The sequence below is a fragment of the Larimichthys crocea genome, chromosome XXI (assembly GCF_000972845.2).
Source record: "Larimichthys crocea isolate SSNF chromosome XXI, L_crocea_2.0, whole genome shotgun sequence".
Lineage (NCBI taxonomy): Eukaryota > Metazoa > Chordata > Actinopteri > Sciaenidae > Larimichthys > Larimichthys crocea.
The window spans coordinates 17,328,642-17,352,717 of NC_040031.1; the positions used below are offsets into that span (position 1 = coordinate 17,328,642).

Sequence of the window (24,076 nt, forward strand, 5' to 3'; positions counted from 1 at the left end):
TGTACAAAATGTACAGCACATCTCAGGGAGGTGAATTAACAACAAAGTACAAAATACTTTCCCATGTTCATATAAAGAGCAGGTCACTCTCTCTTATACTACTACAAAAATAGTGTTTGAATGCTGCAGGCAGAGGTCATTCACATATGTTTTATCATAGTTTTTAAACAGCAATGCATATAACAGAGTGATATACAGTCACGTTCCACAATCACTGGAACAGCAAAAAGGACAGATTGTCTTTTAATTACAGAAGAGCAACAACCTTTTACTCTACACAAGTATCGCCAAACCTGAAGGTACAACACTTTCCATCACACATGATCTTTTTTTTTGTTTTGAGGTGAATGAAAAAAAAAAAAAACGAGAAACTGGAAATTTGAACGTAGGGAGAATTCACTTACTGCTGTATTTTAAGTCTAACAGTAAATTTAGTTGACTAATCTTTCACCACAGCAATCTAGAGAAACCAATGGATGTTGTTACAGATCTTATATCTGATTAGATCAAATAAACTAAGAAATTAGCATATCGCTTTAGAACAAATAAAAACATTTTTCCATTTTAGGTCAATGATGACACATACTGTGTCTTACAACAGAGGTTCCCGAAAATGTGCTACCTGGCAGCAAAAAAAAAGAAGATTGATTCAGAAAAGAAAAAAAACTGCACGATTACAAAATAACGTCTGTTCAGCGTTTGTCATCACTCTCGGTCAGCTCCCCAATGACAATATATAGATTTTTAGACATACTAGCAACATGGACCTAGATATGGCAATGCTGGTCTATCAGCTTATCCACCATTTTGATCCCTAATAGAAGGATTACATTGAAAATTTGTTCAAATATTTATGATTCCCAGAGGATGAAGACTTTAATGATCCTCTGACATTCCACATTTGTTATCATCAGGTCAAAATTTTAAATTAATCCAATACTTTGTTTTTTGATTAATTGCCTGGAAAACCTTAGTCTCAGCTTATTGAGCTAAAAAGTAAATATTAACATGCCCACACACAAGACAAAGATGTTTAGCATGCTGATGTTAGCATTTGGCAAAAAGCACAGCTGTGCCTAAGGCCTCACAGAGCTGCTAGTATGCAGTAGAAGTCTGTGAGGTATCCATCGATCATCAGCACATTCAGCATTCATTCAGTGTGAGTAGCTTTGTTTTTTGTCGAGTTTTCATCCCTGCTTTCTCCAATTGAGCTGGTGCACAATGATATAATAGAAAATAGAAAAATAGCTTGCAGTGCAATAATAATACTAATAATAATAATAATAATAAACTGTTGGGAACCCCTGACTTTAGAGTGGTGAGCAGAAATGAAGAAACAAACCCTTCTTGTTTAGGTTTGGGAAGCACAGAGAGGGTTAAGCTTCTGATACCTTGCTGTCTTGTGCACTTTTCATTCTTCCTTATCTTTAACTACAGTTATATTCTCTTTGCTCTTTTACCTGATTTGATGCAGTTACATTTTTACAATGCTACATTGGTTGCAGAGAAACTCAGTCATCGATAAAACTCAAGCAAAGAGAACAACGGCACGAGTGCTCAGAAAGTGCAAAGTCTACACAGTATGAGATGATGCAAAATAATGTCATTGGTCACTAAGAAGGCACAGTTTTGTACGACCAAAGTGACCTCTGTTATTATGCATGAAATACCATAAAGAAAACAATAAAAGAAATCCTTAAAGCAGGTGGCATCATGGCAACAGTAACAACCAAAAAATATACACTGAAAGGTTTTGTGTCATTAAACATCTACTGTACAGAAGAGCAAATATCTTAAACATGTACAACTATACAAAAGTTGATGTGTATGTTAACTGATGCGTAATATTAACAGAGAAAATAATGTGGAGGACCAACTTCCCCATCAGTTGGGCACTTTAGGCTCAATTCTGAGTGAAGCTTCGTACATGCTTTCTTCATCCAGAACAAAGCAATTATCCAGTAAATACTGGGCTGCCTGAAACATGAAAAAGAAAGTCAAGTATAAGCAGTTTTTCTTGAACTGAAATGAATCTTGAGTCTCCATCTCTAATGGAGAGCTAAAGACAGTCAATACTGTTCATTGTCTACATCAATGGTTCCCAATCTTGTGACCGATCATTGCCAGTAGTACAGTATGATTATAGAGATTATTATTTAGATTATATACGTTTTTACCTTTGTTTTTTATCTAGCAATTCACAAAAAGTACAGAAATATAAGGAAAATCATATACAGTTTTGACAAAAAGTACAGAAATATAAGGAAAATCATATACAGTTTTGTATAGCTTTGGATTTCCTGTCCTGTTAATTGTTTCACAGTTTCTCTCATTTATCTTGCAATACTTTGGTCAGGTTTTCAGGACTGCCCTCAAGAGATTACAATAAAAACATAAAAGCATATTTCTGCAACCCAGAATCTGATTTTTAAAATTATTTGTCCTCAAATCATTTAGTGAATTGCCAGAGAATTTATAGCTTCTAAAAAGTATTAAAATAAGACAAACTAAAAAAAAAAAAATAACTTATTGGTTGAACAGGCCACAACAGGTCAACATATAGGACTTGTTTAGTCTGGTTGTAGATTTACCTCCTATTTACTATATCTGATAAAGACTTATTGAGGTTAAAATTTGTCAGCATTCAGAATCTGATAAACAGTTGTCTCCTTGCTCTGCCTTAAAGTGCCGAAAAACACATTTTCTTTGATCAGTTCTTTAAGAGCACCTTAAGTTTCCCTGGACTTACTACAAAACTACTACAGTCTGCAGTTTTGGTCTTCATTTACCTTTGGTTGCAGGTCAATCTTGTATGCTGTTTGCTGAAACTGCCTGATTTCTCTGATTATGTGAGAAATCTGGAAAACACAAGAAACAGGGTGTTAAATTCTGGCTGTAAAACACACACCAAGTCTCTATTGTGACAGGACAGCGAACGTCTCACCATTCTCATCTTTGAGAAGTTGACCAAGTTGTCTTCGGTGTAGTTTGGTGTTCCCTCCTCAATGAAAGCCAAGTCGGTGAGGTACATGCCCAGATAGGGCACACAGGGAGGATCACAGCTGGTGGAGGAAAAACACACATCATTCACTTGTACTGCATGTTTGCTTTATTGATCCAGTACAAAACTATGTCCTTGAACTGAACTCACTTCTTCAAAGCCTCTCTCAGGTTTTTGAACCTCCCCTCTGATGAGACCAGCTTCTGCAGCTTGTCAATCAATGCTTTTGTCTAGAAGCAAAGGTTATCAAGAACACAATTAATGATAACCCTATGGAAGAATAAACTAAACAGGCAATATATGTGCATAGGGAGGTACACACCTGCTTGGAAACCTTAAGCCATGTCTTCTTGAGGCGGAAGACAGAGCTGCGGTTGAGGGAGGAGGTGATCTCCAGCACAGCGTTGTAGTTATGGAGACAGCGACAGATGTCAGCCACCGCCACCCATTTCTCTATGACCACTACTCGAGTGACCACATCCTCACAGCGCAGGATCTCTGTGGCAATAAGGTTACTTATCTAGCAGAGGAAAGAAAGAAATAAAGCATTCAATACTGTTTGACAATCAATAAAGGTATAGAAGATCATTTCTGGTCATACATACGTCATTGAAGTGCTTTGTTGTTCTCATGATATATGGCGTCTTCTCGTTTTTGTCATTCTTCATCCAGCCTTGTCCAAAAAATTCCCTGTTAACAGATCGACAGAAAGAAAAAATGTAACATTGCATTGGTCGGCACACTCTTCTTGACCAGAAACATGAACAGATGAGATGTGATGGCACTCACTCATATGGGATGACCTTAAACACCAGGTGGTCCAGCAGAGTGAGCTGTTCTGCAATCTCCAATGCAGAGTGGCTCTCAAAGGGTTCGGCCTTCCCTCCTTCCATCTAAGAGATACAAAACAGCCCAAAATTTATAGCAGGCAACTGGTAAATGATGTTGAAAGGCCTTTGACCTTCTTTGGGTATAGAAATATACATACAAGACCTCAGTGTTCACTTAAGTAATGCAAATCTACTTCTCAGTTAAAGTTAATATAATATTTTTGTTACAATTTTGCTTCCTGCAGCTTTAAAACTGCTCTACACTAAATACTCACCAGCTGTGTAACATCTTCAAGGGTGATCTGATTGTCACCATGATCTTCCTGAGTTAGGGTCCTGACAGAAAGTAAAAGAGAAGTTACAGCCCTGACGTATGCACAGTATAATAGATCTTCCATGTATTATATTGTAGTGCCACAATCAAACAGACCACATAAGTACCTGATAATGTTGGCAGCTGCTTTCCTCTCTTGGGTCAACAGCTCCGGGTCATGCATCACTTCCTCCAGGAAGGCAATGACTTTTGTCTTCAGCTCATTGTTACTCTCAAAGTCCTGTAGAAGGACAGACATCACAGGTTGAAAAAGTTGGCACTGGACTTTATTCTGCTATTAAGGCAGATTCAGTAAAATTACTCTTTACGCTGATGATATTCTTCTGTTTGGAAGTAATCAGCGACATATCTGGATGTAAGGTCAATATTGGTAAATCAATGGCGATGTCAATCAGTGAGCTTGATTTCGCTGATTTTGCAGATGATTCCCAATCAAGTGGTTTAGATTAAGATTTGTTTATTGAGTAATTAAGATGTCTGCTGTTTGACTAATCTATAGAAACTAACAACCCTGGATGGGTCTTTCCTGGTCTGTCATGGGGCGGATCAGTTAATCAAAATGAACTGACTTCACCCTGGATAGTGAAACTTCAGTGTTAAATATGTGAAAATCCAGGTGGCTGGCCTTTGGTGACCTAATTCAAGACGTTGCTGAAATAGATCCCTGGAACTTTCAGCAACAGTCTGGTCTTTTCTGCAACTCCAGCATCAGTCTGATCTACATAAGGAGCACTTTTTTGGGCGGTATTTGCAAATTTGTCACTTGATTAATGTGCATACTCTCCCTTCACCTATTACATTCCCCAACTGCCCTAGTAACTCTTCTTTTGGACCAGAATAACTTTTCATTTTTTCCTTCTGATTACTACATATTATTTGCTCAACCGCTTTGTATAACATCCAGCATAAATGTGAGAGAGTTTTTTTTTTGTGTGCTTGGTATAACCTATAAACAGGTGTAACCCCCCCCTCTGAAATTTAAACTGTTGGATTAATTATTGCTTTTGCCAAGAAATGCATGCATTCCGTTAAGATGGATCAATGAAACTCTTCCTTCTGCTACTTACTTGCAGTAAAAGGATACCTTGAAAAGTAATGATCAGTCATTTTATGAACATTTGGAAGCCACTTGTGAACTATCTCCCTGTAGAGAGTGTTCATTTATTGTCAAAAGTTTTTGGAACGTTTCCATTTGGTAATGGAAACTTTCACTTAGACTCATGGTCAATCAAAGGTGACACAACAAATGGTATGGATCTGAACTATGTGATGGAAAAAGGTGTTTTTCTGTCGTTGCCTGGACTTATGTCATGTTGCTCAAGTTTTGTGTTTAGTCAAAAATACATTGAGCTTTCTTTAGTTACACACACATAAAGAAATCTACACATTTTCCAGAATAGGTTTCATTGCTAAAACTGCTGACTTACAGAATAAATGTAAAAAGAGGCAATGAATCAGTATACAAATAATATTAGGATGGCAGTGTTGTGCACTGTGCTTATAAATGTGCCCTGAATCATGTTAGTATGTTTTACCGGAGAGTGTTTAGACACCCAGTGCCTCAGGACATTCAGGACTCTGTTTGTCGCTGCTCGTCTGATCACAAACTCTTTGTCTCCATTTCTCTGATCTGTTGGGAAGCCTGCAGAAAATAAATCAAGTCAGTTTTTTCATATTGTGCTTTCCCAATCATGATATATATACTATAGCTTTGGCAAGAAAGATTAAAGAATCCATAAATCAGTTCAAGCTGGTCCAGACATGGTACAGGTTTACAATTTCCGGTTTACTGAAACTAAGACCTTAGTCCTAAAGGAAGAATGGATAGATACCAGTACTGGCGAGGGACATCCGCCGATATTTTTCCTTGGTAGGTGTGCCCTCATTTGCTCCAGCTGTAGCAATTGCAAAGGCGGAGGCAGCAGACAGGGCACTGCGGTTGTTATCCAGCTCTCTACATGAGGACATCACCATGCCATTGTTGTAGGAAAACAGGGAGAACTCTACAGAGAAACATAGTAAGAATGAAAAAATTACATCAAATATCATTTATATTACCAACTAGAACTGAATTTGTATAGACTGCAGAATGGCCTGTGTGTTGTTGTGCAAATCTCCACTAGGGTGCACTACAGGCCAAGATGACTGTTTCCCTCCAGACTTTCCTTTACAAGAGGCTTTGATATTCAAGATGGTTGCAGCTAAATATAGCCACCAAATATCAGCATAACAGAGGAATCAACAGATTCTCTGCAGTCTGCTATGTTTAAATCCTGGGAACATAGACAGATTATACACAGCTAAGAGCCTACACCACGTGAACCACTCTCTGCTTGACAATTCCTGTTAATTCTTTACTTCAAACAATGGATTCTTTTATTTCTACTGTTTTGTCGTAAGATTTAGAAGTCACAGATAATCTTGGCTCGAGTAAAACAGCCTCATTACTGGGTGCGGAAGGGAAAACACACTCTTGATGTAGTTGCTATGACACAAGTTTCCCTAACACCTACTGAAGCCAAGCATGGCTTTCCCCACATGATCATAAACATCAACCAATTTAGATTTTAGAAGAATTACAGCTCAAAGCAAGCAACAAGCATGTTTTTGGGTGGATTTTGACACAAAGTGAGAGCTTTAATTTTTCTTGTAAAACAATGAATCCACGATCCTCTTTTTCAGCTACAAACTTGTATATATTATGTAGTCTGTTATTGTGGTCAAACAAAATAGTGTAAAGGGCTCAATGATGAATGTGGAACTGGTTGGAGTATAGCATCATTCTGGTGTTTTCAAGCTCAGTTATGATACTATGAAGTTGTACACATATTTAGGACATAATGTACCTGAGGAGTTTTTGCATTTGACGTTTTTCGGGGTGGTTGGTGACTTGGTGGGAGAGGCTTCTGGGTCCCCTTCATCACTCTGGTTTGGATCATTGTCACTTTCTTCTCGTACAGAGAGATCTGTGTCATAACAGAATTAAACAGATTATTTAAGACATCATTACAGAAAATCAAAGCTGTAATAATTTGCTGAGGATCGCCTGTTGTTGATTGACCTTGTTTGGTTGCTGGTGTGTCCTCCACCTTGTCCTTCTTGTCCTCCCCATCATCAGGGATTTTGCTTGCGATAGGACTGGACACATACAATTTGTTGATGTCCAAGGTGGTCTTGCTGAATGGGGACATTGATGAGTACATGCTTGCATAGCCATTTGAGGAGCAACTCAGGGCAGCCAGGTCAAGAGCTTTGCCCCCGGTGATGATGGGGATGTTCAGTGAGAGCTTGCGCCGCCGGTTTGGAGATGAATTCTTGGCAATAGCAAGAGGAGGCGGTGAGGAGAACTTTCTGCTGGCCCTGGGGGAGCTGGGAGGCTCTCCATACAGGAGTTTACTGTTCTGACTGCTGGCAAAGAATAACTCCAGGGACCTACATCAAGAGAGGATATATGCATTTGAATTTAGGACACAAGAGTATGTGTTTCTTTGATATTTAGGAACTATATTCTATGTTTTAAGAGCAAACCCAGTCAGCCCGACAACCAGAAGTCTCTTTGCAGACGCGTCTCATCGTTTTAGAGCAGGATACAAGCTGCAGTGTTGCAGAAAACCTCTCCCACTCCCTGCCACCCTCCTGGCGACCTCACAGGTTCCCATAAATAGCACAGCAAGTGATAGTGCGCATGGCCACTGCTGACACAAGCAGCCATGTGTAGGTGTCTCACAGTAACATGACAAGCGCAATGGGAGAGCATGCTGCAGGGCGTGGGCATGGGGAGCTCCCCGTGAACTGAACCCCACAGTGGAGCCCACGCTCTAGGCCCGTGGAGCAGCGAGTTAGCCCTACTGCAACACTCTGTCAATATTTCACACTATGGATCTTTTGTAGGGAGGGGAGGGTGGGGTCCTGCAGCACTTAGGTTGGTTGCCATAGAGCGACAGAGCCCAGTTGAGACACTCCTAGGCAGGCAGGAGAGACTGGACCCAATTACTGCCTTCGACCACTGAACGCACACAAAAATACACACACACACACACACACACACACACACTGATACTGAAGCATCCTAGAGCCTCTCTATCTTCCTCCACTGATCCATCTGCTGTTTCTCTGTGCTCACATTAACCAACAAAACAAACTCCCCAAATGCACACAAACACTCGAAGATCACAGGACTTAACTGTTCCAGTGCCAGTGACAGTATCGAAATGCTCAAACTCAAACACGTGTGATGCACATAACAAAATATCCCTGAAATAGCATAAACTCACGTTTCACCTTGTTCAACTTAAAATTTAAATGTGCTTCACTGGTTCGTTATCTTAACTACAGACAGCCTTTGAAAAATAATACTTCAGAAAAGCGTTATTCCAGTGACTTATATGGCACTTTCATAAAGATCTGTCTCACAATAAACACAAAAAGACACACATTTCACACATATTTTCATCAATCATGCAAATACTTTTTTTATATGAATGTCACTTGACCTCCTTTAGTGTTAATGGAAGAGTGAAGAATGATCATCTGGCTTATGAGAGCATGCATTGCCTTTATGTTTGAAGTGAAATTCCTCAGGTGAAGATGAAGGTGAAATGTTTATTCATGTGTAAAAACACAAATGTCTGCAGTTTCCTTCAAACATTGAAATTGTGGCTGCAAAGAGTTCATCCTACAAGCCCCTTGGCACATGCACATGCCTTGCATTGAGAGGACGACAAAGCTTCACATCATTATAGATCAGTCTCATCTCTATACAGTATAGTAAGGTCTGGAAGGATGCCAAACATATCAAATAAGATTTGTTTGTCTATTGTAAATGCTGTCAACAACATTGCAACATTTCAAATCTGTCCAAATGTGATGTGACTCACCGAGCAGGAATGGCACTGATGGGCTTCTTGTAGATGGTGATGAGTTTGTCTAGCACAACATCAGCAGTGGTGAACACGCGATAGGAGTGCAGGAAGGTGTTAAGGAAGTCGATGGAGAGGAACCGGAGGTCAGTCAGTCTCTCCAGCAGGCGCTCAACACTGGCGTATCGGATTTGCAAAACTTTGCAGGAGTTCATCATCTTACTGAAGCGGATGTCCACGTCGTCACAGTACAGACTTGAATCTGACCTGCTCCGAAAAAGGAAGGAACAAAGTCAGAGAGACAGAAGCTCCAAAAAGAATTACATGTTACAGTACATAAAAAAAGAAGCTTACTTGATCATCTGTGGCACTGTGACTTTTGAGTTGTCCTCAAAGGCGTTCATCATCAGCCCATTGCAGCGGATGTTGTCTATGCACTGTAGGACGGATGCAGCAGAAGTAAACAGAGAGGACATGTTAGTGACTTCTGTCTACATCCTCAGCCTCTCATCCGACTGCCGGGAACTGTGATGCATGTTGACTTGCCTGACTGATGTCACTGGTCCATGCAGACTTCTCCTGCCTTGAGGAGGCCACCAGGATGACTGTGAATGACTGGCTGTCCTTTGGCTCAGCAACAATCTTAAAGTCCAGGTGCTCCATGTCCTGACCACTCTTGTCTGATTTGGCTTTGAGGCAAACACACAAAAACATATTAGACTACATAGCTTTTTTTCTGTAAATTCATACACATAAACAGATCACTCATCATTTCATATTTATTTATATCTTTATTCATTCCACATTACGTTCTAGTGACACTGCCTCCCTTTGGAGAACTGTTTTCCAATTAATAACATCAATTATCAAATATGAATACATTTTAGCACACACTACTAAACACACACTATCACACATGGTACATATGGTGTATATTTCTGTGAGCTACTAAATGAATAAAACACTCACACTCATCATCTGTCCCCTCAGGGTCCTCCATAAGAGTGCAGTCTATAAGCGAGACTACTCCATTCTGTAAACATACAATATACATTTAATTTATTCACACCAGCCTCATGTGACTCAACATGCTGTGACATTACATAATCGTACATTTACACTACGAGGTTAAAGGTTTATCTGTAGAAACAGAAATGAAAAATAATAAATGAATGATCTCATCTTTTGAAATGTAGATTGTGAAAAAAAAGGCTCAGCAACATCTCCACTGCCCATTAACATTAAATTCTGTTGGTGGATACTGGAGATATTTGATACTTTCTGTTTTAAGTTTTCATCAGTTTGTCAAATAAACAAGAATCAGTTTTAAGGTGTGATTAACTTGAAACTTGAAAAAGTCCTTAAAAAAACAAACATATATACATTATCAATGACCCCGTGCTATCCTTAAGACTTAAGTCCTGATTCCCGGCTCCCCCAATCCAGTTGAAGTGTCCTGAATCCTGAATAGCTCCTGATCTGATGCCTGTGCCATTATGTGTGTGTGTATAGGTAAGTTTTTGGAGTGCTTTGGATATGAAGTTCCTGATGAGCAGCTGGCACATTGCATAGCAGCCTCTGCCATCAAATCAAATCAAATCAAATAAGATTTCATTTATATAGCCCAAAGTCACAAAGTACATTTGCATCGGAGGGCTTTACAATCTGTACAGGGAGTGACACCCTCTGTCCTTAGACCCTCGGTTCGAGTGAGGAAAAACTTGCCCACAAAAAACCCTTTTAACAGGGAAAAATGTGGAAGAAACCTCAGGAAGAGCCACAGAGGAGGGATCCTTCTCCCAGGATGGACAGACGTGCAATAGATGTCACGTGTACAGGACAAATCAACACAAACATACATCAGTGTATGAATTTGTGTTAATGGCTGAATAAAAGTCCGTTTATAGAGAGAGGTAATACTAAATTTGGAGAATTTGGAGCTGGAGGATTGCAGATTATAAATATTTCCACAAGCAATGTTTGACTTTATAAATATCTGAAGGATTATAAATTAATAAAACATTTTATTTAATATATCACACATATATTTTTATAATAGCAATGTATCAAATGACAATGTGAAAGGTGTTACTTATGGTGATAAACCTGCAGAAAATTACTACCTAAATCTCAGCACATACTCAGCACCAAACAGACAATAAAGGTGAACATAGTGGAGAATATAGCAGCTGAAAAGCCAGATCTTTCCTTCCTTTAGCTAAAAGAGAGTGAGTGTGCTGGGTGTCCAGAAATATGACTTCAAATTAATGATAATGTTGCTCTGTGACTGCTGGAAGACTATAGCTTTACTGTAACAATATGCAAGGACTTCAGCTGAAAGCTTTTAGGCTTTATCTTGGATCCCAAATATCAATCGCCCTTTGTAATGTTGAGTAATGTGGATTAATAATACACCCACACTACACACATCAAAGTGACATCAAGCAGCTGCCTTCAAACATATACAATGAGCCTGTGTGTGTGTGTGTGTGTGTGTGTTTGTGTGTCTGTGTGTGTGCACAGGCTTGTGTGAGTGTGTGTAGCTGCAGTGGTCATTGCCAATGATAAAAGCCACGACACCGCTAACCCTGTAGCTTTCATCTCCTGTCAGTTAATCCGTTCAATTTAGCTCAGAGATTCAGGGTTTTTGCGGAGCCGTAAGATTGCAATGTTTGAAATAAGAAGCAGCTCCACTGCTAGCTCAGCAGTGCAAGGCCCACCTTGGTTAGATGAAGCTTTCCCCCAGAACCCCTGGTGCAGATGATTAAATGCTTGGAGAAGAGAAAGCACTGCCTCTCCCCCTCCTTCTTCAGAGACAGAGAGCCCAGTCGCCCACGGGTGATCTTGCCCTTCTCGCTCATCGGCACCTGGATGAGAGACCCTGTATGTGGGAATAAAAGAGGGTGTGCGAATAGAAGGACGAAGGAGGGGGAGACAAGGAGAAAGATACATATATGAGTGGAAAAGAAGCAAAGATAGGAAGAGAAATAGAAAAAAGGACCAACAGAAGGGACAGTAGGGTGGATGCATGAATACATGTACGGTCATATGAGATACTAAGGATTAAATATAATGTTGTCCATTTCGTCATGTTTTAATGCCTGCTGGGGACATGTGACATTTACAGTCCCAGATTCATCATCAGTTTTCCCCTGAAAAGTTTAATTAGACTTAGAAATTAAAGACTATCCTCAAGAGGAGAACATGTTGATCCCCAGAGGGAGAGAGAGAGAAAGAGAGAGACGGGTCTAGTTTTGTTTAAAAACTGGGTATTTCCTCTTCAATACAGAGCTGAAGATGTGAGATCAGGCTGTCAGGAGGCAGGTAAGGAGGAATAGGAAATCCCCCTCTGCTACAATTCGGCTCTTGTGTGGAATTGGAGGTTTCTTTCGCCAGGATCTGAAGTACAACACTCCTACAAAGCAGGAGTTACCTTGTCTTACAAATGTCTGGCTGGTGTCGAGGAGAATCTCGCAGCCCTCCACAATCATGCGCTCTATTGCCAGGTTCTTCCTGATGTTTTCGGTCTCACTCACTTCGTCGTGCATGATTCTAAAGAAAAAGGGACATTTCATCATTCTCGTTTGATATTTCTAGTAGCACATAGGATCATACATGTTAAATCTTGCTGCAGTTTGTTGTTTCAGTTTAATTTACACAGTTAAATCCCTCAGAACATAGGCCAAAATTCAGAAGAGATATCTAATATATAATAAAGTTAATTACCTAATCTGGGGTTAAAACAGTAATAACAATAATAATGAAGACGTTACTCAGAATTACACAAAAGTACCTGGAAAGCTCCTCCAGTTTAGATTTGGCATAGTCCAGACTGTTTCTCTCTATATGTTCATGGGGTGTGTGGGCCAGAAGTTCATGGAGCGTAAGAATGTAGCGAGGAATCTGCAGAGACAGAACAGAAAGCAATATGAAGGGGAGCCACGCTCAATTATAAGAGCTTACATGCATTCAGAAATGTAACAACATGAAGATGCACACACAGGAATTTACATGTGCACGTACACTAATGAGAAGTAGATCAGTGGAGAGCACAATCTACACTCATCAGCAAAATTTATTATCAACACAGCACAGCCTGCAGTAGGCCCCAGCAGAGTGGACGGTCGGGAAACTGCATGCCTCGCCAGAAAGGAGCCATTATTAAAGCCTGAGCTCAAAAAAACAACCGCTTTTTTTAGACATAAACAACACTACAGGGATATTCTGAGCAAAAGCAGACAAATGCCTGCTGTTTCTGTTCTTGATCATTGCTGCTACAATATGGGACATCGCTCACAGAGCCAATAAGTGCTCAAGAAGGAGGCGGCTCTTTGAAGCCAAGTCCTGACTGAGCCATGATGGCCAGAATAGAGGCCAGAACATATTACTGAAAACATTGCTTTGGGGAGAGTGTAAATTAGTCAAATTTGGTTACGGGGTTTTTATTTAATCCTATGTGATATTTGTCATTTTGAGAAGTACACCCAAATTCACTGGTATCAACATTCATTATACAAATTGCAAACTACTGCCGATAGGTGGAACTACAGATGTATCTAAAAAGGTTTTAGAGTTAGGCACCAGGTTTTGCCAGAGGCTGCAGGCTAATAAATTAGTCTGTGACATGCTCTGATGACCATAAATGAAGCCTGAAAATGAATATTAATGGATACTGATAATGGTGGAATAGAGGTTAAGATGTGGGCCATTCACTGCTGTTAGAATATCTGGGTAACACATGTTTAAAGCAGGCCATGAACTGAATAAATATGTTTACAACCATGACATAAAGCAGTTGAGGTAATGGTAACTTAAAGTGAAACTTTTAAAATAAATTATAAATGAGCAGGCAAAAAACATCTTTGGACTTCAAAGCTAAAGCCACTAAACTACGACAAATTACAAGGACACGAAATAAACATTTCCAAAAATAGCTCAACTTGTAGATGAAAAATTCCTTTTTGATATTTGAAATTTTGGTGACGGCCATTCTCTTTCATTTACATTTGGATCAGTGTCTTTAAAAGAGAGATCTGACTTTAAATATCCAGAAAACAAAGTGACTAAATGCTTCACAGACAGCTACAACTGAGTTTCACTGGCATACTATACCCAACTAGTATTCATTTGGTGAATTATATGGCCCAAAGGTAACATTCATATATGGTGAGACAAACTTGGCCCAGCATGGCTACGAGAGCTCTGAATTAACAACAAAATATGGCTCTAGGCTGCAGCTCTGCAGCAGAGAAATGGCTCTGCCTTTATTTCTTGTGTATATATCAATGAGACAAATGAGCTCACCTGGAACATGGGGTAGGTGAGGAAGGTCTCCAGAGTCCTCTCCTCACAATCAGGCTTGGCCTCGTACTGCTTCAACAGCTTGTCAAAGTCTCGATTCTGCTTGCAGTGAGCCAGGATCTGCAGGCTGTACTGGTGGTTCCTTACAAACTCCTGGTAGATATTCAACATGGGCAGCAGGATGTCGAACAGGTCGGCTATAGAGAGATAAATACCAAGATACTGTAACGATGACAAAGGGCTTCTTCTTCTTCGCATTATGAAAAACAGTCATGAAAATTAGGAGGAGTTGTTTCTTACCCAGTACTAATGTTGGCCAGCTCGCTATTCTGGCTTTTAGACCCTGGTAAAATATCTGATGTAGGAACATGATAGTTTCACTGAAAAAAAAAAAAGATATTAGTGAAACTAAGTTTTTATCTTCTCAAACAAATAGCTTGTATTAATAATTCTGCCAACGTCCAGTGAAGATGAAGGTAAATCAAAGCCCTGAGATCAGACTGTGTGTGTATCAGAGTGTTGGTGCACAGGTTTTGAGCATGAACGGGCTTGAAAGAGTGTGTGGGTGGATTTTGAATAGGCCAATGAGGTTGCATGCAAATTACTTTCTACGTTGTACTGTCTGTGTGTCCAGCAAAGATTTGACACAAAAGTGACACGAAACTCAATCTAGAACCTTGAACCTAATATTACAGAATCCTTGTATGTCTGAATGATACAACAGACATTTTGTTTCAGTAAAGTAACAGCATCAATAACATTTTGATGCTACACTGACTTGTAAAAGGGAGTTTGGTGTCTCTGTTAATCCCACTCTGTGCCCAATAGGCCTTTTCTCACAGTATATACAGTAACTTTGTGCTCTTGGGTACGATCTCTAAGACTGAACTAAGTCACACACACAACCAAATATTAAACTTATTTTGGAGAAACTGGATTATATTTTATGGAGAAAATGGTTTTCCCTCTGTCGTTCAGCTGCTCTGCCTCAGCTCTCTGTGATCGACAGACAGCTTTTCTTGTTTGCAAAGGCAGTTGAGCCCAAAGCTAGTTAGCTCAGTCTGTGCTGCCCATACAGGGAACTCAAAGCACCAAGGCAGTGTTAGTATTTACACCCCTAGCAAAAGAGCTTTGCAACTCCAGAAGGAGGACCAGGAGGAGTTAGAGGGCTGATGCTGAACAGAGCCATTGTCATGCCAGAACAGGAGTTGGGCGAGCAGGCAATAAAGTGTGACGTGACAGAGGCTAAGGTGGAGGAAACTAAAAAACAAAAGGAAAGAGTGAATAAGCAAGAATTATATTTGAATATAATTTTGATCATAAATAATGTAAACATAACAAAAGCATGTGTACAGCTGTACATATTTACAGCAGTGGTATTGCAGCAAATCATGCAACTAGTGAAGAACTCCAGAGGGTATCTTTAAAATGATTATATTTGACAAAACAGTTAATGGAAGGGCTCTGTGAGAACGGGAGGATCTAACCTGTTGAGGAAAATACTGCTGACATCATCATGGGTGATGGGCGGTTTCTTGGAGCTGGCTGCCATGCGGAGCGGCCTCAGGAAGTTGTTCACCAGGATGTGAAGCTGCTGGACGTACTCGGCCTCTGAGTCCAACATGCTAAACACCACCTGGTTCCTCTTCCTCATGCTCTCTGCGTGTGGTGAGCGGATATAATCCTGGATGATTGTCTTCCACTTTCTCCTACAGATCCAACCTCGCAGGAAGCTCTGGACCTGGAATTTTAAGTAGTTAGTAGTCAGTTTATCAGATACTCAAAAAAAAATGTAGCAACAATTTTAAATGATGAGCTTTACTTTTTTGATTTTCTTGATTTCTGAGTCGTCATCGGTTGGGGCAGCTGCAGGGCTGGCGTGAATCTTCTCATTGTCTTTGAGTAGCCCAGAGATCTGGCAGGGAACAGCCACAAGAAAGACCAATCATTCCCACTTACACACTTCTTTTCTTCTCACTTACTGTATCAGAATGTAAACAAAGTGACTGAGTCAACAGGACAGCACCTATCCGCACTGTCAACACTGACTAAACTAGCTGTTTTCACTTGGCCGGAATCTCTGTATAAATATTTTTTTTTTTACATTGGTCATTTAAATGCATTATGTACCAAACTGTCCTGCATGTTGAGAAGAGAAAAAGAAAAAGACAGACTGGAGCTACTTTGAACTGTTTGAAGCTAAGTGTCTCCATTTACTTTGTAGACGGTGAGAGAGTTAATTGTCATTGCATTTCATAGAAGAGATGCAATATAAAGCTGTGTTCATGCATATTCAGCACATAATTTGATTTCAAGCATCACATTTGCACAATAAAGTAAAATGACTATTTGATCTGAAGAATACAGCCGGGAACGTAGACCTATTGGAGGACATTGTTTCTGAGAGGAGATGCAAAGTGGTTGGCCTGAACACGTCTCTCTCTCTCTCTCTCACTCTGGAGAATAGCGCTTCCCTTTCTGTCGTCTCACGCTACTTTATACACATATGAGACAATAGTCAACATAATCCATCATTTTCCCATTGGTTCAGCTGTTATTTGTTGTGCTGGCAGGATGAGGCAAGGATGGGGCAAATTCTGGAAAGGAATGAGTGGTAATATAGTATCGCTGTGCCGGTTCAGGAAGTCTATTTACAGCAGGTCTAAATGATTTTGTGTGTGGCTGCCACACATTTGTCTATAGATGGAAAATCCTGTAATCCTTGGCTATTGTGGTTCAGTCAGACAGAAAAAAAATCCTGGATGTTATTTGCTCTCTGAACACCCAGTTTAGCCAAATAGCCCAACAGGTCAGGGTGTAATCTGGAGTTATTATCTGCATCTACTACTCTGTAACTCTTGCTCTACCTCCTGTGTGTTATATTGCTTTCTGTCATTTAACTTCCAAAAAACATACAAAAAAACATATTATCTACCAATTAAATAATAAAAATCTAAGTTGTATATATAATAGAAGTGGGCCAGATAGTAATAAAGGTGAGTGTTAGTAATAAAAATCTAAAAAGCTTGTACTCTACCTAACTTCAGTACCTTATTTTTCCCATGTCAGGTCGCTCAAAGTGTCAGTCTTCAGTATTGAAGATAAATATAAAGTAAAAATAACATGTGTGCATCGATCAAGCGTTATTCTGAACTATGCAAGACTAATGAAACAAGGGGAATGTCTGAATATCATGACTTAAGACTCTCCTCTGTTTTATTTACATTTTGGCAAATCATCATCGGAATCATCATGAAAATTCATACTAGTTATTGAGGTTTTAGTTGTTCCTGTTCATACCGTACGGACAACAATCACATCTGAATTCAGCTCGTTGTAGTGACATGTTTAGTTGTGACTGAAGACTCTGAGGAGAAAAGGTGTGACGTTTGTCCCAAATGTCAGATGACGAGGGACAGGGGGTGTAAATATTACTGTAAAATAATTCTGATATTGTTCGAATCTATTCAGAGCGCATTATCTCTTCATATCTGAACAATGTATTCATATTTGTTTACATCCCTTCTCCTCAGTGTAAATCATCACAGTGAATATTACCTCTGACTTAAGCCTTTCAATCTCTATTTCCCCATCTTCTATCTGTTGTCGAAGTTGCTTAGCAACTGTTTTCTCCGTCTCCACAATCTGAAGCAGATGAAGATACTTCTGCATGAGAGTCTCATGCTCGTTGGCCAAGTTTCTGTAACTGTAACACATGCAAATAAACACACACACACACACACACACACACACACACACACGGTTTTGTATAGCTTGAGTAATGAATTTCACATCAGTGTATGTAGTTTCATCTCACATCAAAGCAATCAGGTTTTTCTTGTGAACAAAGCATTTTTTTCTGTCATTCCTCATATTTTAACCCCACTTACGAAACCATGGCAACAATCCCTACAGACTGAGCAGTCAAAGATTACTTACCCTCTACTGACTAATTCAACTTCTAATTGCCATGTCTGCACATTTCACTGACGTGTGCCTTTACCTGGCGTGTGATATTGCAGCCACCCATTCATCGCAGTCCTTTACATCTTCTGTTCGTAACTCGAGCGCCTTTTGGTTTTCATGGGTGAAGCTGACAGTGAAATAGTACTGAAAAAAAAACATGGAGGAGAGAGGAATTGTTCTTGTTAGAAACAACAGGACTATCATTAACCTGACATGATATATGTTCTACACAGAAAGGAGCGTTCATTATTGCATACCTTGTAGATAAATCTATTATATAGTGGCTTAACTAAAGCGTCTCCACTGCTTTTGTCTTTGTGTTTGTTCCACTGCCTCCCTGCTGCAAACATCAAGCGGGTGATTTAAAACCACACAGGGCCTGGGGAAGCCACATCTTCCTCGCCCACCAGTGCAATTGATGGAGCACAGCGAGGGAAGCCTCCCCCAGCTTGGTTCCTGCGCAATACCTGTTTCCTAGCAACTGAAGCTCAACTGAAAAGTTTAGACTATTATTATTTTAGGATTATTATTATTATTATTATTATTATTATTATTATTATTATTATTATTGTCATTATTAAGTCATTTACTGGTGCTTTATAAATTAAGCACAGGTCATTGGCTGGGACAAATTTGGCTGCTCTTTCCTCATTTGTAGGCAGCCACACTGGGTTATGAGTTTACTTTCGCGTCTTATTTTACTGATAATACTTTTTCTTTAGCTTGACTACAGTTTAGAATGCAAAATCTTAACTCGTTAGAGAGTATTGCTATTTTTTGCTTAGCAAATTTTGTCTCTATATAGCAGATATAGTGAGGAGTAGTGTCCATTTGCAGAGTGGGTACATTTTACATCTATTTATATAAGGGAAATTATATTTATTTTCATTAACACATCACGTGTTTATAAATTCAATTTTTCATTTGAATGTTAGAAATTAGCCTTCATCATTTTAATGATAAAGAGCTATATATATCATATATATCTTCTCCTAAAATAGCCATGATAAAACAATATCACAACTCCCACATGTGAAATGTCATCTCTCCGTCTTGAGGCAGACCAGACTGTAATCTTTGGCCTGCAGATGTTCAACAGGCACCTATCAACCTGCAGCTGATCATTATTCATGGCTGACTGCTCTTCCATCTTCACATTAATTAGGTATTCACCCTACCGTCAAAGAAAATCTATTTCTGGCAGAGAGGCATGCATGTTGTTGTAGTTTTCCCTCATGATCTCTGAAGAGCGCGGTGAGTGTCTGGTGTGAGGCGATGTTAAGCTCACTGTCTGCTTCCTGCTTTATGTTTATGGCTGAGTCATGCACCTTTAAAAATCATGACTGATCTTAACAGAAATATGAGATTGATACGATATTGATCATTACACAACAGGTTTCTTTTATTATTTTGATTCCCTGGAGAACCAAGTGTTGGTGATCACTTTCATTTTAATGATTTAGATTTAGTTTGGACATACAGTGCAGGGTAATCATTTTATTAGCCAGGTCTTTTGATTTACAGTACAGCTTGGACAGAATCAACCATCTCTTGCCCTGTAGCTTCTTGTGTTATTGGTTAAAGTGCTTCTGTTTCCCAGTGTGAGCAAGCGGTGTTTTCTATAAATGGACTCTGACCCCTCCAAGGTACTGCAAGGAACAAATTTAGCCCAGATAGCGCTCCTCGCATTAATAGGAGAGATGCGACACGCTACTTCTCTGCTCTCTGTTACCCCGCCTCTTCCAACTGCATAATTCTTTAGGATGCAAATATGGGTTGCCATAGAAACCTCGGGCTCAAACGCATTATCATTTTCACACTAACTGCATTTGAGGATAAATATAAGGTAGGGATTATGGTGGATTGCTAAAATGTTAAAACCATAAATCCAGATGGGGATGGGAGATTGAAGTGATATTTTCTCACTCATATTTGTCCTTGTTAAGGATGTTTATTTGTTTACAATTGAGAGGTAACTCTTCAGCAGCCCGTCATATCAGCCACATTAGTCATTTATTATTTGGGTTGCTCTCAGCGCTTTCCCTCTCTGCAAACAGGATTCACAAAACAAAGAGAATCAGATATCTTCTTTATAGTTTTATGGTGAATTTCGTCCAAGATGGCAGAGATCTATATGGATCAGGTTTGTTTACATTAATGTGTTTTTGTCAGCAGCACTGCTGACAAAAATAAACAAACAAGTCCAAATTCTTTCAGGGAGGTTTTTTGGGTGCCTTTAAAGCAACTGTGAGAGCACAACATTAGCCAGTGTGTTGCATTCTGCTTTGTCAGCGCAAAGGCAGCTGTTCACAGGAAGAGCCTGGACTCACTTTGGATTGCAGCCCTACCTACAGAGTCAGGCACAGAGCCTGGAGAGAGGAGAGGAGAGGAGAGCTGGTGGCAGTGAAGCATTATGTTCCTCGACTGTTTATTCACAATAACAACATTAACCGACCTGTTAACCCGTCTGCTCCTCATTCTCATGTTTTGAGCAGCAGGCAGTGGAGAAGTGACAATGATGAAGTGAACGCTTACATATGCAGATATGAATCCTTTTACATGCTGTCGTTCTGACAAGATACACAAGTTAAAAGACACAACTCATTGGAAGTGACAAAACATCTATAATGCAAATAAAATATCCATTTTCAGGATGAATTTATTTCATTAAAGTCTAGATTAGAGCTGACTGTCCACTGGCACCCTGCTGTTTCTTGAGCTTCAACTGTAATTTCGTGATTTCACCACAGGATGGAAACCATGAGGCATGAACAACTTTTTTTCTCTCTCTTTTTTTTTTTTTTTTTGCATGTTTTGTTGGAGGGAGCATAAGGTATATCACTCTCCGCCCTAAAACGTCAATATGATGATGACTGAAAGTCAAATGCAAAATGTGTGACCAACCAGGATGCAAATGCTCCAACCTGATAAGAAGAGGAATCTATTTACATTTTATGCACCACTGAAAACTCCCCCACCAGTAAAAATGAAAAAAAAAAAGGATCATGCTCGGGATTTGCTGCAACCTAAAGCACTGCATAGCCCATAGCCAGAGCTGCTGTAGTATCATTAGGTGTTTATATTGTTACCTCATCATTAATGCCATGCATGGATTACATAACGAGCAATACAGCAAGCTGGAACCTCGTGCTATTCTGCTGCGCTGGATTTGAGGTTATCATGCGATACCAGGAATGTGTGCATAGGAAAGGCGCTTAAAATAGAGTTCAAAGGCGTTTGCAGTTTTACATTCAGTGTTGCACCTCGTCAATATTTTAACATGAACCCTGAAAAACAATAAAGCAATGAATGACAGAGCCTGTGTGTGTGTGTGTGTGATTGTGCATGTGTGTGTTTGTATGTATGCGTGCGCACGCTCTCCATACCTGCTTTTCCAAACACTCCTTAGCTGACTGTGAAGGTTTCGGTGAAGGCGCCCTGTCGCATATGCTTCCCTCCAACAGGTATAATCCCGAGGGTCGGGAGCTGGACTCGTTCTCAAAATAAAAGAGCATATTTTGTAACAAAGCGAACCACTTTGTGTGCCATTTCGTGTTGTCAGAGCTCTTTTTGCTCAAGCACCCTCGTCTTGTACCATCCTTTTTTGCCAAAAGCCCCAGGTAGGTGACATGACCATCATTAAGTCGTATTCCCTTCTGCATTTTGATGAGGAGACTTGAGCTGCGCAAGGTGGATCGGTCGTTACATCCTTCTGAAGTCGCTCCAGTGAAGAATAAAATCAAGAAAGACTAAAGATGTTGACTTTCTGAATGCGGACCACTAGCAGCAGGCTTGTCCACTCTGTCCGACGCATTCACCGTGTTGGCATTTAAGTAAAAAGAGAGGAACAAAACGAGCTGCACAAGTCCAGCATCCTAAAATCTTTTGTCATACTCCGAGCGCTTTGAAGGTCCACATTATCCGATCGAGTAAAAAGAAAAGAAAAAAGACGGGAAAAAATGGGAGGCGATTAAAAAAAAAAAACAGTCTCGACAACGCAATGTGAGAGGGGAAGGGGTTCGGGGTTTGTCCTTTTCTCACATGAAATCTCCAGAAACCAGTAGGCTTGGTGCTGAGGTAGGCAGAGCTGGGTGAAGTCACATGACGCATGCTTGGGAAAGCAGATTTCAGGACCTTGGACAGGGACGTTTCAACAAGATGCCGCATAAGTTTCCTTAAGGATCAAGAATGATAGATACAAGAAGGAAAACGTGGAAAATGACAGAGGTTCAATAGAGAAATTGGCCGTTTAGCAAGCAGCTGAACACACGTCTCAATGTTTGGTTTAAAATTTCTTGTTCATGGCGAAGCAAACATTAATGTGGGTATTCTGAGTTTTTGAAATGGTTACATAAAACAAAAGTGGCTCAAATTGGAGTAATTTTGTGGTGCGGTTAAACTTCTGGAGGACTACATTTTCAAAACCCTAAAACCATAAAAAAATCTCACTTTTGAGGCTACAGCGTTGTTGTTTTTATGTTTGTTTGTTTTTTTACCGAGGTTTTAGCTGCATCTCATGGTCTTCATCCACCTTCATAAATAGACACCCCAAGGTCATGAATGAGAACTTTAACCATGGTTAAATAGCATTTAACAAGGACTGGACAAAATAACCCAACAGACAAATAAAAAGCACTTTATGCTCAACATACAGGACCATACCAGTGTTTTGTATGCTTTGTTCAAATACTAAAACAAGAATTTATGCAATGATATCTTATGTTTAGGTTGAGTTTAATTATAACTCCTAGTATATCATGTTTATACTGTGCTTTTCCTACTGTGATATGTTAAAATGTCTTGTGGGCTGGAAATGGTAAAGAAATAATAATTTTAAAAAAACACAATTGGCTTTAAGAAAAGATTAGCTGCAGTGTAAAGTAATAGGATAAAACTTCCAAACACACTAGCATTGGTCCTTTAATATGTGCTTTGACTGGTTAAGATCAGTTGTTGCTGCAGCTGCATTTTAAAGAGCGCAGCCAGTGACAGGAAGTAGATAGTAGAAGATAAACTGCTGTCCCATATTGGCTCCGTGGTATTTACAGTAGGACGTAGACTCAAACAAGATTCAGATACCTATCAATTTCCAATAGTAAATACCGGGTTACACAGTTGGTTTCAGAGATGTATGGTTTGTCTTCAAAATGTCTGAGGGTTCATTCAGGATGTGGTGAAGTTGCATGTACGTTTTCAGGTTTATTGAGGTTTATATGTTTTTTCCAGATGAAACAACCTGACAAACAGAAATACACTCACAGGTTATAAAAACCATAGGCTGGTCCCGTTCTTTTAATCTCACCCCTCTTCCTCTCTTGTTGATCTTGTCATTTTATTCATATTTTGTAATATAGGGTGAGACAGCAGTTAACAGGTCAATTAGTTAAAAGGGTAAATGCAAAAAAAACAACAACAACAAAAAACGACTGAATGTGCAGCGTGAGCTTGTTTGAACTGCACCATGATGTCATGTGGGATCTGACAGACGTGTGTGTCTCAGTGGTTCCAGATCTGCACTATAAAACATGCTCGAGCACACAGCCAATATGCTTCTTTGAGCACCCAATTTGTTTAAAAGGCACAGGCTGTAATCTGCTGTTGTCAGTCCTCCGGCTACTTCTCAGAGAGGAGATTTATTTATTACTCCATCTCCATTGTTATCTGTGCTCTCTCTGATCTACTCTGCCATAAATCCCTTCAGGCTATGCAGCGTCTCCCTCAACAAGCCCCCCTTTTTTCCCCCCTCTTCGATTAGTCAATCTCTAGTTAAATATTGACCCAATAT

General features: G+C 39.8%; 1 protein-coding gene across 1 annotated transcript; it reads right to left on the reverse strand.

Moving 5' to 3' along the window:
- Positions 1 to 136: 136 nt before the first annotated feature.
- On the reverse strand, positions 137 to 22,468 carry rasgrf1 (Ras protein specific guanine nucleotide releasing factor 1). Its single transcript, XM_019272303.2, has 27 exons — positions 21,678 to 22,468; positions 18,329 to 18,435; positions 17,884 to 18,031; positions 16,148 to 16,240; positions 15,813 to 16,066; positions 14,626 to 14,705; positions 14,329 to 14,522; positions 12,818 to 12,927; positions 12,458 to 12,576; positions 11,745 to 11,905; positions 9,994 to 10,057; positions 9,571 to 9,713; positions 9,379 to 9,461; positions 9,043 to 9,291; positions 7,227 to 7,597; positions 7,012 to 7,131; positions 5,998 to 6,168; positions 5,701 to 5,807; positions 4,273 to 4,385; positions 4,107 to 4,167; positions 3,791 to 3,894; positions 3,607 to 3,691; positions 3,324 to 3,521; positions 3,152 to 3,231; positions 2,945 to 3,062; positions 2,790 to 2,858; positions 137 to 1,977 (listed from the first exon to the last, which is right to left on the reverse strand). Exons 1-27 carry the CDS (start codon positions 21,951 to 21,953, stop codon positions 1,885 to 1,887), a joined length of 3,771 nt encoding a protein of 1,256 aa, XP_019127848.1. The 5' UTR covers positions 21,954 to 22,468; the 3' UTR covers positions 137 to 1,884.
- Positions 22,469 to 24,076: the final 1,608 nt, after the last annotated feature.

What these genes read in the sequence shown, in the direction of transcription:
- rasgrf1 (XM_019272303.2), bottom strand. Translation starts at nt 21,953, where the DNA reads ATGCAGAAGGGAATACGACTTAATGATGGTCATGTCACCTACCTGGGG. An exon ending in GAAAGCTTCATCTAACCAAG is followed by an intron (nt 10,058 to 11,744) that starts GTGGGCCTTGCA and finishes GTATGTTTACAG; the next exon opens with AATGGAGTAGTCTCGCTTAT. An exon ending in CACACCAGCAACCAAACAAG is followed by an intron (nt 7,132 to 7,226) that starts GTCAATCAACAA and finishes GTTATGACACAG; the next exon opens with ATCTCTCTGTACGAGAAGAA.